Below are 14,181 nucleotides of genomic sequence, written 5' to 3' on the forward strand. Positions count from 1 at the left end.
AAAAAGAAGGATGGGTCCTTGCGTCCCTGTATCGATTATCGGGGGCTGAACGGCATAACAGTCAAGAATCGCTATCCCTTGCCTCTTATGTCGTCGGCCTTCGAGATCTTACAGGGCGCAAGGATTTTCACAAAGCTAGACTTACGCAATGCTTACCACTTGGTACGTATTAAGGAGGGAGACGAGTGGAAAACGGCGTTTAACACCCCTATTGGCCACTTTGAGTATCGGGTTTTACCGTTAGGGCTGGTCAACACCCCCGCGGTTTTTCAGGCCTTAGTTAATGACGTCTTGAGAGATATGCTTAATGTCTTTGTGTTTGTGTATTTGGACGACATTCTTATCTTTTCGCCTTCTCTTCAGGTACACGAACAGCATGTCCGCCGAGTTTTGCAGCGTTTGCTCGAGAACCGCCTGTTTGTTAAGGCAGAGAAGTGCATGTTTCATGCCCAATCCGTCACGTTTCTCGGTTCGGTGGTTTCGGCGGAGGGGATCAGCATGGACCCTGACAAGGTTCGTGCTGTCATTGATTGGCCCGTTCCAGATTCTCGAGTTGCGCTCCAGCGGTTTCTGGGGTTTGCTAATTTTTACCGCCGGTTTATCCGTAACTTTAGTCAAGTCGCCACTCCTCTTACTTTCCTCACCTCGTCCAAGACTCGATTTGCTTGGTCCGAGGCTGCGCAGAGTGCGTTCGATCGGCTCAAGGGATTATTCACCTCAGCGCCCATCCTTATTACCCCTGATCCCGAGTGACAATTTATTGTTGAGGTTGATGCCTCCGACGTCGGGGTAGGAGCTATATAGTCGCAACGCTCTTCCCTTGACGAGAAAGTTAATTTTTTTCGGCCGCTTTGATTTTTCGATCTCGTTTAGACCCGGTTCTAAGAATCTCAAGCCGGATGCTCTCTCACGTATCCACCTGTTTGTCATCACAATCAGCGTGTGTGCTGCTCTGCGGGGACACCTGTTTCCACTCTGATCTATTAGTCACTCTATTTCTAGTGGTTGGGCTCACTGTTCTCTGTTGGATTATTGTGTGACATGCATACGGTATTGTTTGGCCGTTCATGTCGATACTTTCAGAGTTCTGACCATGTCTTGTCTTGCTTAGTGTGCTTTGCTCGTCTTAGTGTTCTCGGTGCCCGGTGGCTGCTTCCAGTGAGCCCAGCCCATACGAGCTCTCTCCAAGACGGGAGTCCTCGGAACCCGACCATCCCCGGTCGTTTTGTGTTTCATTGTGTTTCATCCAGTTCTGTGTCGTCGTACGACAGACTGCATTGTTTTGTGTCTTCAATAAAGAGACTGATTCTAACGGACTGCCTTTACATGTGGATCCTTTACAGCACCCCTGACATAAAAACTCACTTTTTATTTTTTTAGCCCATGGAGGAAAAAAGCTACATTTCTGATAAGATTTTGCAAATATTTTAATGCAATATACAATTATTTCTAAAAATATATAATGCATGACAATAAACATAACTTTATAATGCATTATAGATAAAGGCTTCAAGTAAACTTTACCAAACATTTTTGTTTTGTCTTAAAATAAATATTAACTGAAAACAAAATGAAAAAAGAATATGTATAAATAAAACCTGAGTTATACTAAAATAACTAAAACTGAAATAAAACATTTATAAAAACAATAGACAAAAAAATAGGGGAAAACAGTAACTAATCAAAAAAGACAAAAACAAAATAAAATTACTAAATCTTTAACTAAAATATTAAAATAAATAAAAATGTCACAAACAAACAAGATTACTGATAGGGTCAAATTCAAATGGAACTGGCAAATACAAGATAAAAAAATTCAAACTATTAAAAAAAATAACTTACAAAAATGGTAAAAACAACAAAATTACTAAAATGTTAACTAAAATAAAATGAAAACGTAAAATGCAAAAATAAAACTAATTCAAAATATTAAAAAACAATAACAAATAAAAATGTCAAAAACACAAAACAAAGCTACTAAAACACAAACTAATTTTAAAATAAAAATGGAAAATACAAAATTTAATTAAACTTAAAAAATTAAAATACAAAATTAAATTAAACTAAAAATATTAAAAAAAATAAAAGTGACAAAAACACAACTAAAATGTTAACTAAAATTAAAACGGAAATGTAAAATCCAAAAATAATCTCATTCAAAATAAAAAAAACAATAACTAATAAAAATGTCAAAAACACAACAAAATTTAAAATGGAAATGGAAAATACAAAGTAAAAACTACTTCAAAATATAAAAAAAATAACGAAAATGACAAAAACAACTAAAAACTAAAATGTTAAATAAAATTAAAATGTAGGGGAAAAAACTGAAAAACAGAAAATATAAAAACAAAAACGAATTGTTAATAGTACACTGCTTTGCTGGTGTGAGTAATAATGCTGCGTCCTTCTTCAGAGTCACTGATGCATTTTACCTGCTTAAAAGTGAACGTTTCTGTGTGACGTCATACACATAAATTTATGGATTTTTTTAGGTATAGTTTGTTTACATTCATAATTATCTTTATATAATATAAATAATAGCAGAAAGTTGACAATTCTGACGTATACAGGCTCTGTTCTAAACCAAGATATAGTTTATGTGTGTGTTTGTACCGTAAAAACGGCCCAGGACAGAGCCGAATGCCCTCCTCCGTGAAGCAGAACCAGCAGTGGTCCGTCCTGACCACTTTTATACACACGAAACACGTGCACACACACCTCAGTCAAGGAATAATAGTCATACACACATCTGTTACCATACACACACAAACTGTGATCTCTGATCCACACAAAGAGCCGTGTGTGTGTGTGTGAAGGATATATCCTTAGTCTCTCCTGACCCGATGACCACATCGTCCATCATTTCAAAGTATTCGCTCCAGGACACAGGAGAGTAATCTCTCTTAGTGCTCACACCATGACTGAAAGACAGAGAGCTGGTTGTGAAGGATTCAGCTCTCGGCTCAAAGGACGCATTAAACTGATCAAAAGTGACAGTAAAGACATTTAGAATGTTACAAACGATTTCTATTTCAAATAAATGCTGTTCCGTTGAATGTTCTATTCATCTGTGAATCCTGAAAAATAAAATGCATCCCGTTTTCCACAAAACTATTGTGCAGCACAACTGTTTTCAACATTGATAATAATCAGAAATGTTTCTTGGGCAGCAAATATTATACTGATTTCTGAAGATCATGTGACGCTGAAGACTGGAGTAATGATGCTGAAAATTCAGCTGCGCATCACAGAAATACATTACAGTTTAACAGAGATTCACATAGAAACCAGCTTTTTGAAATTATAAAAATATTTCACAATTTTACAGATTTTACTGTATTTTTGATCAAACAAATGCAGCCTTGGTGAGTCTTTCTATTTCAAATAAATGCTGTTCCGTTGAACGTTCTATTCATCTGTGAATCCTGAAAAATAAAATGCATCCCGTTTTCCACAAAAATATTGTGCAGCACGACTGTTTTCAACATTGATAATAATCAGAAATGTTTCTTGGGCAGCAAATATTATACTGATTTCTGAAGATCATGTGACGCTGAAGACTGGAGTAATGATGCTGAAAATTCAGCTGCGCATCACAGAAATACATTACAGTTTAACAGAGATTCACATAGAAACCAGCTTTTTGAAATTATAAAAATATTTCACAATTTTACAGATTTTACTGTATTTTTGATCAAACAAATGCAGCCTTGGTGAGTCTCATCAACCATTTTGAACAGTAGTGTAAGTCAAGCATCGCTATTAATTAAGTTTAAAGTATTAAACTTAATTGTGTAACTCATTATGCACTGTTTGTGTTCCAGATATAAATAATTCAAGTCAAATCAAATCATACGCAATTGGGCTTATAATGCTGATTAAGCAACTGTCCATCCAATCTAAAGCTTTAATCAACAGGAAGTGATCCATGTTGCTTTTGCTTGATTTTCAAATAGTTTTTGAGTTCATTTAGGGGTTTTAAGCATTTAAGCACAAGCGAAACCCCCGCTGGTTTCTTGCAGGTTATTTATCTTTAATTAAGAGTCAAAAGAAGTGTAAGGCTGCATGTGTTAAACAAACCAGGAGGAATTATTTCATGCTCATGGATGGGCTTTTCAAACTCGGTTTGTCTCAGAGGTTTCTCTGAGAGGTAGATAATGCTTTAGGAGGAATGAACAAACACACATGGGTCAGTAGTTGTCGTACAGTACAAGTATAGAACTATCAAATGAACGTGGAGAACCTGATGAGAAATGTTTGAGACAAAGATGAGATTTCTATAGGGTCTTTTTCTCAAAATAAAACCCTGAGAACCATCTGAGAGATCAGTTACTGCTAAAATCATCAATAAACCAATGCATTGCTATTTTACTATATTAGCGACATTTAAGATTTGAATGTTACTGCTTTACCTTCAAACTTAATTTTAGCAACCAAAAAATGGCCAAATACATCTTTTATTTTAGCATTAATTAACAATGACTAATTCATTTGTTATAGTATTTATTAATATTAGTTAATGTTAGTTATTAAAAATACAGCAGTTCATTGTTAGTGCAGACCCATGCATTAAATAATATTAACAAATACAACTTTTAATTTTAATACTGTATTAGTAAATGTTGATATTAAAATGAACTAAGATTAATAAACTTTTTAAAATGATTTGTCATTGTTAGTTCAGGCCCATTAAATAATATGAACAAATATAACTTTTGATTGTATTAATATATTGGTAAATGTTGAAATTAACATAATGTTAGCTAATGTAATTAACTAATGGATCCTTATTGTAAAGTGTTACCCAATTATCTTTTTGTTAAATGTTTTGCATTAAAAATTAATTTTGCACTTTCTTTTCTTACGCTGATATTTTGTCATAGTTCTTCATTCCTGGTTCTGGAGAGCTTCTAATTAAATGCACCTGAAGTGATTAATTAAGGCTTTATTTGTTCATTATAGACATGTGTGTTGCATCTAATCGTCTGTGAGTGTGAGTAGTTGTCCAGACACTGTTCAGAGTTGTTGTGTGGTGTTAGAGAAAAGCAGGTGAAGCGGATGAGTCTTACTTCTCTGTGTCGAAGCTGTCCTCCCACATGCTGTTGGCCGAAGCCTCGGTGCCGGTGGTCGGGTCAGAGCTCAGGTGCGAGGAGCGACTCTCAGCGGATGAGTGCTCGGAGGCCATGAGAGAGACAGACGGAGGGAGAGAGAGAGAGAGACAGACAGTGAACACACAGCCAGACTCACAGAGTTAAAGAGCACCGGCGCTCAGCACTCGAACCGACAGCAGACAGATGGAGCAGACAGCTGCCCACAGCCTCTCTGTGATTGGACCAGCATGCTCCGAGTCAGGTGTTTTTGTGAGGAGACACAGATTGATAGATCTGTTTATATCATATTAATATAACACATTGAGAACACTATGTGGAGTCAATGCATGAAATATGTTCATTATTCTTCATGCGAAATATAGAAACCACATTTGCTGTGGGCTCCAGTGTTTTGAGAGTAATCCGTCTCACTTTACTAACCATCAGCTCAGGTGCTGCTGACAGTCATTACTGGTTACTAGGCAACCAAAGCCCTGCCATTGTACCATTAACAACTTTAATATGACAGATAAAGTCGATTTAATGAGATCCAAACTCATTGTGAAGCTGCACATAAGCTAAAAGCCAACATGCATATGGATTCGTAAGGTGATATTAATTACTAAATTCAACATTTTCTATAAGCCAGACTTTAGAGCATTAAATAATAATAATAACAATAACAGTTATTGATCTTAAGTTGTAATTGTGAATGGAAAATGTACACCGATCAGGCATAACATTATGACCACTGACAGGTGAATAACACTGATTATCTCTTCATCACTGCACCTGTTAGTGGGTGGGATATATTATATTAATAAACTTATTCCAGTCTATTCAGATAAAATATATAACGTTAAGTATTAGCTAAATTAAGGATTTTAAACCTGTGTTCACAAAATTAAATCCCTTCTAGCGTGCAGATGCAATGAAAAAGCAAAGAAAGCAAAGCATCTGAAATCTCTAAAATACTAGTTGATGTTTTGGAAAAATGAGATGCACATCAAAGTAAATCAATACGTGACCTGTACTCCGCGCGCGCGTCATGCTCTCCTCGCGTATCTGATGCAGAACAGAGCGTCGTCATTTATTCAAGCGCGAGAGGGAAAAACTGCACAGTTTCAGCATCATTCAGAAGAGCGCATCGTCCTGGCAATGTCTGGATCGATTTGGGAGGCATTAAACTGTGAGTTTGGTTGTGCGTAATATGCGCTTGTGTAGTTCTTTAATTGCGAATCGTGTTTACTTATGTTACAGTGTTTATGTGCGTCGCTGATGGATGTGTAGATGTGTTAGAATCGCTGTCCCATATTAGAATCGAATTAAATGTTACATTATATTAATGTAAACGGAGAATTAAAACTGAAACACTGAAATAAGATTCTTTTTATCAACAGCTGCAGCCTAACCTAGTCAGTCTGGTCTGTTTTTGGACACTTCTTTTCTTTCTTTTTTTCCCAGTGGGGAAATTTGAGCTTTTAAGTTTATTATTATTTTATATTTTATTTATGTAATTGATTTGGTTCTATTTTCATAAGTGGCACATTTTAAAAAACAAACTCCAAACTGATTGCACATGTAAAACAACCATCATTCAAAACTTGCTTCCATTAGGGTTCCCTTTTTTTTTAGCGTATTGATTACCATTTGTATAACCACAATTTTACTTCAAATACCATGGTTAAACGTAAATTGTTAGTGTATTGTTAATTTGTGGTTACCATGGTTTAGCTTTAGTAACCATGTTTTTTTTGGTTTTAATTGTAGTAAAAAGGGTTGGTTTAATCAGGTGCTAAATGTACAGTCATTACACCAGGAGTGCATTTACAGTACATAACTGAACTGACATAAAATCTATAGTTCCTGTAATCCTGTCTAAACCAATGTCAATTAAAATGTTTGATCAATGAACATATGGCAATGAAAATTCAACACTTGTGAAAACAGCAGAAAAACGAATCAGTAAATGTTCCATGAAAAATCGGGATTTATAGTTTTATCTTGACTTATTTACAGTAGGTAAAAAAATTTAATCAAAACATTAAAAAAAAGGTTTAACTAAATCTGCTGTTTTTCTCTTCACAGATGTGTCACACCCACAACTAAGACATCACTAAATCAGAGCTCCCATTGTCGTCTCCTTCAACTATAATCAGTTTCATGGAATCCCGACCTGATTTCCTTCATCCCTCTGGAAATAATGAGCCCAAGGCATGCTGGGAGTCCAAGCCCTCAAGCCAGCACAGAAAGGGAAACCTCTCTCCTGGAACCAGGACAAGACTTGGAGAGTATCATGGCATTGAAGTAAAAGCTAAAGAACAGGAGGAGCGATCCACCTCCAGGGAATCCGCCGGCCATATGAAAACACTAAAAAACACTGCATTAGCCACCGCTGCCATTCCAGCCACAGAACCCCTCCCTGCGTCCACAGCTGCATCGAAAATACCCACCATGCACTCAACGACAGCCAAGCAGGTCACTGCGGGAATAGCTAACACAATTGCGATGACTAAAACAGGATCAAAACCACCAAGCAAAACAACTGCACCTGGAGTGGAGGTCTTAAGTTTATCTAGCCAAACTGGACCCAGTGGGCCAAAACTGAGATCCCCAAATGCGAGCCATGAGAAAAAGCTGCAAGCGAGTGCGAAAACATTTCTCAAAAACATGCAAAAAACTGCCTCAGCATCTCATATCGTGGGCTCCACAGACTCCCCACAAAAGACGCTTCAAAAAACATCGTCTGCATCCCAGATTTCCTCTACCGACTCTTCCAAGAGTCTCAACCGGACTTCTCTCTCGCACATTCCTAGAGCCACTTCCAGCCCCAAACTTAAACCGCCCCATCCTGCATCTCTCAAAGTGGACAAAACCGAGCGGAATAGAAGAGTTACAGGCAAAGAAGGACTGCTGTTGACTTCTCCGAAAGATAAAATGACTGACACATTGGTGGAGAGCAAACTGCAACTGGGGACAGAAGCAGCAATGGGGGAGAATCCTCGGGGACGAGAGGAGCCGGAGATAAAGAATGGGAATGAGAGAGAAGGAGGGGAAAGAGAGGATGCTGTCCTTCAGGGACACGGTCTTAGTGGAAGTGATGTCATCACGATTAACTCCAAAGGGGGTGAAGAAACGTCTTCTCCGTCGTCACATCGAGCAACAAACCCTTCTATCAAACAGCTGAGAGAGCAAGAAGACAAGACCGACGCATATGTCATGACCCAAGAGAGACACGCAGGAAAGAGTCAGAGACTGTGGGAAAAGAAGGGAAGGGAGGAAGCAGAGAGTGAGGAGAGAAGGAACACAGGAGAGGGAAAGAGGGAAGCTGAGATTCAGAATGATAAAATGGCGACTGAGGTCAGGAAGGATGCTGTGATGAACGAAAACAATAACATTCCGACACCCAAGAACTTGAAGGATGCCGTGACAATAACAGTTGAAGGTTTCCCAGTCACCAAAATGAAGGATGCAGCACTGCAGGCGGATCTGCAACCGGTGTACGTTGACGTCGAGGTCCAGGCGGATGTGGAGGTCTGCAGCAGATCCACAGACATGAGTCCAGTCCACGATTCTCAACCCCACCAGTTGTACCCTGAGATTGACCTCAATCCTAAAGTTGGCCTGCACAATGAGCTCAACCCCGACAGTAACTCGGACTCCGATTGGTTGCCAACTGTAGCCTTACCGGACCCCAAACCAACAGGAGCCAAGCCTAGATTTCTAGGTCCACCCCCTTACAAGTCCTCCAATAGCCAAAAATCTCTTCAACACATCTGTCAAATAGAGATTGAGCTTCGTAGCCAGTCCCTGCAACCTCTTGGTTCGGTTCCTCCTCAAGTAACCATCAGTGAATTTGACGCAACTTGTCAAGTGTCGCCCAGGGTGACGGAGGACTCCTTGAAGCTGCTCAACTCTGGGAGAACAGCAGGGGTGGAAGGAGAAAAGGAGGAGAGCGGTAAACCTCAGGAGATCGTCTGGGATGAGCAGGGAATGACCTGGGAAGTCTATGGAGCATCGCTGGACATGGAGTCCCTGGGATTTGCCATCCAGAACCACGTGCAGTGCAAGAGCCGTGAACACGAGCGGCGTATCGGCACACTCCGGAAGTCCATATGCCTCTCCGAACAATCGCCCGGAAAGGACAGGACAGGAAAGAGGAAGAGCAACATCTTCAGATCGCTGTTTGCTGGATCAAAGTGCTGCTCGAAACCACGACCCAAAGAGGAAGCGGAAAAGTGACTCATTATGTAAATGTGTTTTGTAGATAGTGCTACACTGGAGAATGTATAGCAGACCTAAAAATGTCAAAAAATTTAGCCTACTGTTGCTTCATTTACGGTTTAGACCATGTTCAGAAGCTGAAGGTCTTGAAATGATTTCTTGCCCGTGGCCTTGTACCAAATGGCGAGCTTGATGTGAACTTATGGTCTCATGGCCTACGCTTGTTCTTGACTATGATGAAGTGCATAAGACTGTGTCCGCTGTAGAGGTGCCACTTTTGGCCATATTGGTGCAGACTACTACCCAACTGTCAACCTTTCAGGTTTTGGAAGTCTGGAATGTTCTTAAATGTCTCTTAAAGGGATAGTTCACTCAAAAATGAACATTCTATCATCATAAGGGCCTTTCGCACTGCGGGAACCTTTTCATAGTACCAGAACTAATTGTGGAACTACCCACTTTTTGGCGTTTTCGCACCGCCGGAACCGGGTGCGATTTTAGTACCGGACTGCCTTTTTCGAGAACCAAATTAGCTCCTACTCCGGAGCAGGGTTTAACCAGCACAACTGGTACTAATCGTGACGTAAGTAGACATTGATTGGCCAAACGCGTATGAAAACACTCTCCCCCGCCATGATTTAAAACGCAGTGTAAACATACTGTAAACATTGTGTCAACTTATTTCGCAAGTATGGAGAACAGCGATAGATGGACGGACGCTGAAGTGCAGGCACTTGTAGCAAATGTAGCACTGCCAGTTGTCGTTGGAGATTCTTAGTCCTCCTTTCCGTTCTTTCAATCGCTTTACGTATACGTCGACTTTCCATGTCCATTATTGAGAAACCCGCGAGACACAACAAACACAGCTCCGATCACAGCGTCCTCCATCCTCCTGTTGTTAACGTTGTTCTATGTTTCTGTTGTTGAACTCCGCGCACAAATTACGTCGCTGTCAACCGGCTTACGTCACTTCTTAGTACACACTGTTGGTGCGAATGCAACTCTTTAAATGGTACTGGGAAATAATTAGCGCAAAATCGTCCCAGTACTTTAGTACTGTACATTTAGTTCTGGAACTAAAGCGGTGTGAAAGGCCCTATTTACTCACCCTCATGTCGTTCCAATCCTTGTATGGCTTAATTTCTTCTATGGACCCCAAAAGAAGAATGTGTTGAAGAACATCAGGTACCAAAAGAAATTGTACCCCACTGACTTCTGTTGCATGCCCAAAATAACCCAAAGACATTTCTTAAAGGGGTCCTATTATGCTCTTTTACAAAGTCTTGATTATGTTTTGGGGGTGTACTAGAACATGCTCTCATGCTTGGTGGTTCGAAAAAACGCATTATTTTTCACATAATTTACATTATTACAATACCTTTCTCCCCAGGCTGGGACAAATGGCTTGATTAGTTCCAGCTGTGATGAAGGTCCTCCTTCCGAAAAACGAAATGTGTTGTGATTGGTTAGCTGTCCCAGTGCGTTGTGATTGGCGAACAGCTTAGACGGTGTTTCAGTACTGCCATGCCCCCTTGCTCCGTCGTTCACCAAAAGCTTTTGGCGAATCCGGCACTTCTCACTCGTGATGTGGAAGCTGTCCTCAGTAAAATGTGCAGCACACAATAGCAAATTGGGGTTATAATGCTCAGGAACAGAGTTAAAAAGTAAATTGCAACCACTGTTTCCTGACATCATCCGCTCCGGAAGTGACGGAGGTGAAAAAAACAGCGTTTCAGGCGGTCACACACCGGACGAGAAGCGCAGCAGCGCACCATGTCTTTAAAATTAAAATACATTATTCTCTATGAGTGTAAGCACACCAGCGGTGCCGTTCAGCGTCTGTCCGCGGCGCCCAGCTACGTCATGTTGTACTTGTAAGAATTGTTCTAGACCAGCGGTTCTCAATTCCAGTCCTCGTGTACCCCCGCTCTGCATGTTTTGCACATCTCTCTTTGTTAACACACCTGATTCAGATCATCTCGTTAGAAGTGAGCTCCGTGCATGAACTGTGTTCCGATTGACATGCTCTCTACACAGTGTCCATTGCTCCCTACTCCCTGAGCAGGGGAAATCCGTTGACGTTTACTTCACTTCGGAATATTCATTTACAGATTTGCGCTAAGGCGCTGCCTGCAGCGTCTTCACACACAAACTAAACTTACTAGAGAAGCGTGAAGTGGGACATAATATACCTCTGCAAATAAATACAATTTAAATTCACGTCTCGCACACTTTAATGCCCTTTGTATGGAACATATACGCTCCCTTCAAACTGGATTCATGGAGGAATATCCGGTAAAGTCCACTTCGCAGGGCACTTACAGTCAAATATAACAAACGTATGAAGCAATAAGAGAAACACACAAAATGTGCAGAGCGGGGGTAGGCGAGGACTGGAATTGAGAACTGCTGCTCTAGACATGCCGATAATTTGAGGCTACAGCACAGCAGCTCTTCTTCTTGGTTTTCTCTGATGCACTAACTCTGCAGCAGCTCTTCTTCTTCGTCGTCTCGTCTCATGCGCTCACTCAACCAAGCGTTCTAACCACAACCTCGCCCTCCCCACCCCCCAACCATTCACATTTCTGCAGGCGGGAATTATTTGTAATGATATTCTAATGAGCCGCTTTGTGATATCACAAAGCCCGGAAACCAAACGCTGTAGTCCAAACGAGCCGTTTGTTGTAGTTCTCGAAAATGGATTTTCTAAATATCTCCCTTTGGAGTGGACTTTGAGATTTGTAACTTTCTAGATCTTTTTTATGCCCAAACATACACACTGACTAAAATTTAAAAAGTGAAAAAGCATAATAGGACCCCTTTAAAAGAAACTAATAGTGCTTTGGATGAATATGATTCATTTTAAGGGTGAACTATCCCTTTAAGACTCATTTCCTGCCCCATCAAACACCAACTTGTAGACGTTGTTTTGGATTAGCGTGTTCACACTGTTGGTATTTGTTGAAGCAGAGTGGAAATTGCTTAGTAAATGTGCTAATTTAAAAGTTAATCTAAATGAATTGTTCATTATTATGTAACCTTATTGAAAGGTCCATGACATTTTTGTACAGGCAAAATTTGTCTAGTGTCTTCACTCTTAGTATTAACTTGTGTAAAAACTGAATGTCACTATATTTAGGTTAACATTTCAAAAATGAACTTTTTTAATCACTTTTCTTTTTTAGAAAAAATTAACTTTTGTCTGAGAACTGGTCTGACAGCAGTTTCTGTATTACACTGTTTTTAGGAACCTTGTAGGTTTTCTCAGAACAGTTAATGACTGTCTAACTGAGAGCATTGATCATGTTCGGTCACTGTGGTCACTCACTTGCACACCTGAGCAACTTCAAGCACTGGTAGTTGTTATTTATGCTGGTAGACATTAATCCTATTAAAAATGAATGACTTCCAGTTGGCTTATCACTGCAAAAATGCTCTCATTGTGTGAGCGTCCTGTAGAGATACATGGTCCTCGGCTGATAATCACTGTAGAGCACTTTAAAGGAATAAAATAATGTTTGTGATGTTCTACATGATGTGATTTTTAAAACATTTTTCAAGTTGAATTGTTAAAAACCCTTGTGCATGAGCCTGTTTTTTGTTTTCTGATGTGAGAGCCCTTTTAACTACGATTGAGTCCTTGCACGGTGTATGATTTTATGTTATTTTTACCATAGTATCAGGACTTGACTGAATGAGGTCTTTGTGTTTTTGTGAGAGCTCTAAGTGATGTCTGCTGAATATTTTATATTTTCCGTGTGAGGGAGCAAGACGTTGATATTGACTTTACAGAAGCGAGTGTGGACTAAATTTAGGTATCTTTGTTCTAAATGATGTCTGAATTTGAGTCTGGCTTTAAATATTTTACTCAGGAGTGCAGCACGCACAGCTATCGTGTCCTGTGTTCGGTCAACATTATGGACCCTACAGAGCATCTGCCCTACATACTTAAAGGGGTCATATGATGCGATTTCAATTTTTCCTTTCTCTTTGGAGTGTTACAAGGATGTGCATTAGATGTGTACTTCTGTTAATTCACGCACAGATTTAGAAATGTAGCATCACTTGTTCAGCAATGGATGCTCTGCAGTGAATGGGTGCCGTTAGAATGAGAGTCCAAACAGCTGATAAAAACATCACAATAATCCACAGCACTCCAGTCCATCAGTTAATGTCTTGAGAAGACAAAAGCTGCGTGTTTGTAAGAAACAAATCCATCAAGACATTTTAACTTCAAACCGTTGTTTCTGGCTAAAATACGAGTCCATAATAAAGTCTTCCTCCAGTGAAAAATTCTGTCCCCTGTTGTCTGTCTCATCAAAATCCACCTACATTTGTTCAGAGCTGTTTTGGACTGTTTTTTTTCTTTTGCTTGTAAATGGTGCTTGTCTGTGCATATTTCTCTACTGATTCAGACCAGATGGCTTTTTCACTGGAAAAAGCATTATTATGGATGTACGTTTGAAGTAAAAAATGTTTAGATGGATTTGTTTCTTACAAACACACAGCTTTCTCAAAATGTTACTGGAGGGCTTGTGGATTATTGTGATGTTTTTAATCAGCTGTTTGGACTCTGACGGCACCCATTCACTGCAGAGCATCCACTGGACTGTTAACACATGTTGCCACAAGTCTTTGCTACCATGCAAGTGCTGCTGTTTCCTTAGAAAAACGTGAATCTCATTGCAATTCATGTTATGGTCTCCTCAGGAGTGAGTTATTTATAGTGCATTAAAACGTCTGTGTTTTGAGTACTTGCTGATCTTTTATTCAGGACTTCTGCTGTGTTTACAGCGGAAACATGCTGTGCTCCATCTGTGTGTGTATGAGGGAGAAAGAGAGGCCAAACACACACTGGTAGTGC

At 39.8% G+C, this 14,181-nt stretch overlaps 2 protein-coding genes across 3 annotated transcripts in view; one reads left to right on the forward strand and one right to left on the reverse strand.

Annotated features, from left to right (window-relative positions):
• The window catches only part of LOC107550164 (protein phosphatase methylesterase 1-like), a 32,072-nt gene extending 26,684 nt beyond the window's left edge, over positions 1–5,388 (reverse strand). For both annotated transcript variants that reach the window (XM_016231399.1, XM_016231398.1), the window contains exons 1-3: positions 5,073–5,388; positions 2,825–2,924; positions 2,617–2,709 (exon numbers count right to left, since the gene is read on the reverse strand). In XM_016231399.1, the coding sequence (XP_016086885.1) occupies positions 2,617–2,709; positions 2,825–2,924; positions 5,073–5,188 (309 nt within the window). In that variant the 5' untranslated portion in view covers positions 5,189–5,388. The remainder of the gene's footprint in view (positions 1–2,616; positions 2,710–2,824; positions 2,925–5,072) is intronic.
• A 690-nt stretch (positions 5,389–6,078) lies between these two features.
• Positions 6,079–9,710, forward strand: LOC107550165 (G protein-regulated inducer of neurite outgrowth 1-like). The gene is made up of 2 exons (XM_016231400.1): positions 6,079–6,282; positions 7,182–9,710. The coding sequence occupies exon 2, from the start codon at positions 7,257–7,259 to the stop codon at positions 9,333–9,335; it is 2,079 nt and encodes a 692-aa protein (XP_016086886.1). The 5' UTR covers positions 6,079–6,282; positions 7,182–7,256; the 3' UTR covers positions 9,336–9,710.
• The last annotated feature ends 4,471 nt before the right edge of the window (positions 9,711–14,181 follow it).

Source organism: Sinocyclocheilus grahami, unplaced genomic scaffold (assembly GCF_001515645.1).
Source record: "Sinocyclocheilus grahami isolate Dianchi unplaced genomic scaffold, SAMN03320097.WGS_v1.1 scaffold389.1, whole genome shotgun sequence".
NCBI classification, from domain to species: domain Eukaryota; kingdom Metazoa; phylum Chordata; class Actinopteri; order Cypriniformes; family Cyprinidae; genus Sinocyclocheilus; species Sinocyclocheilus grahami.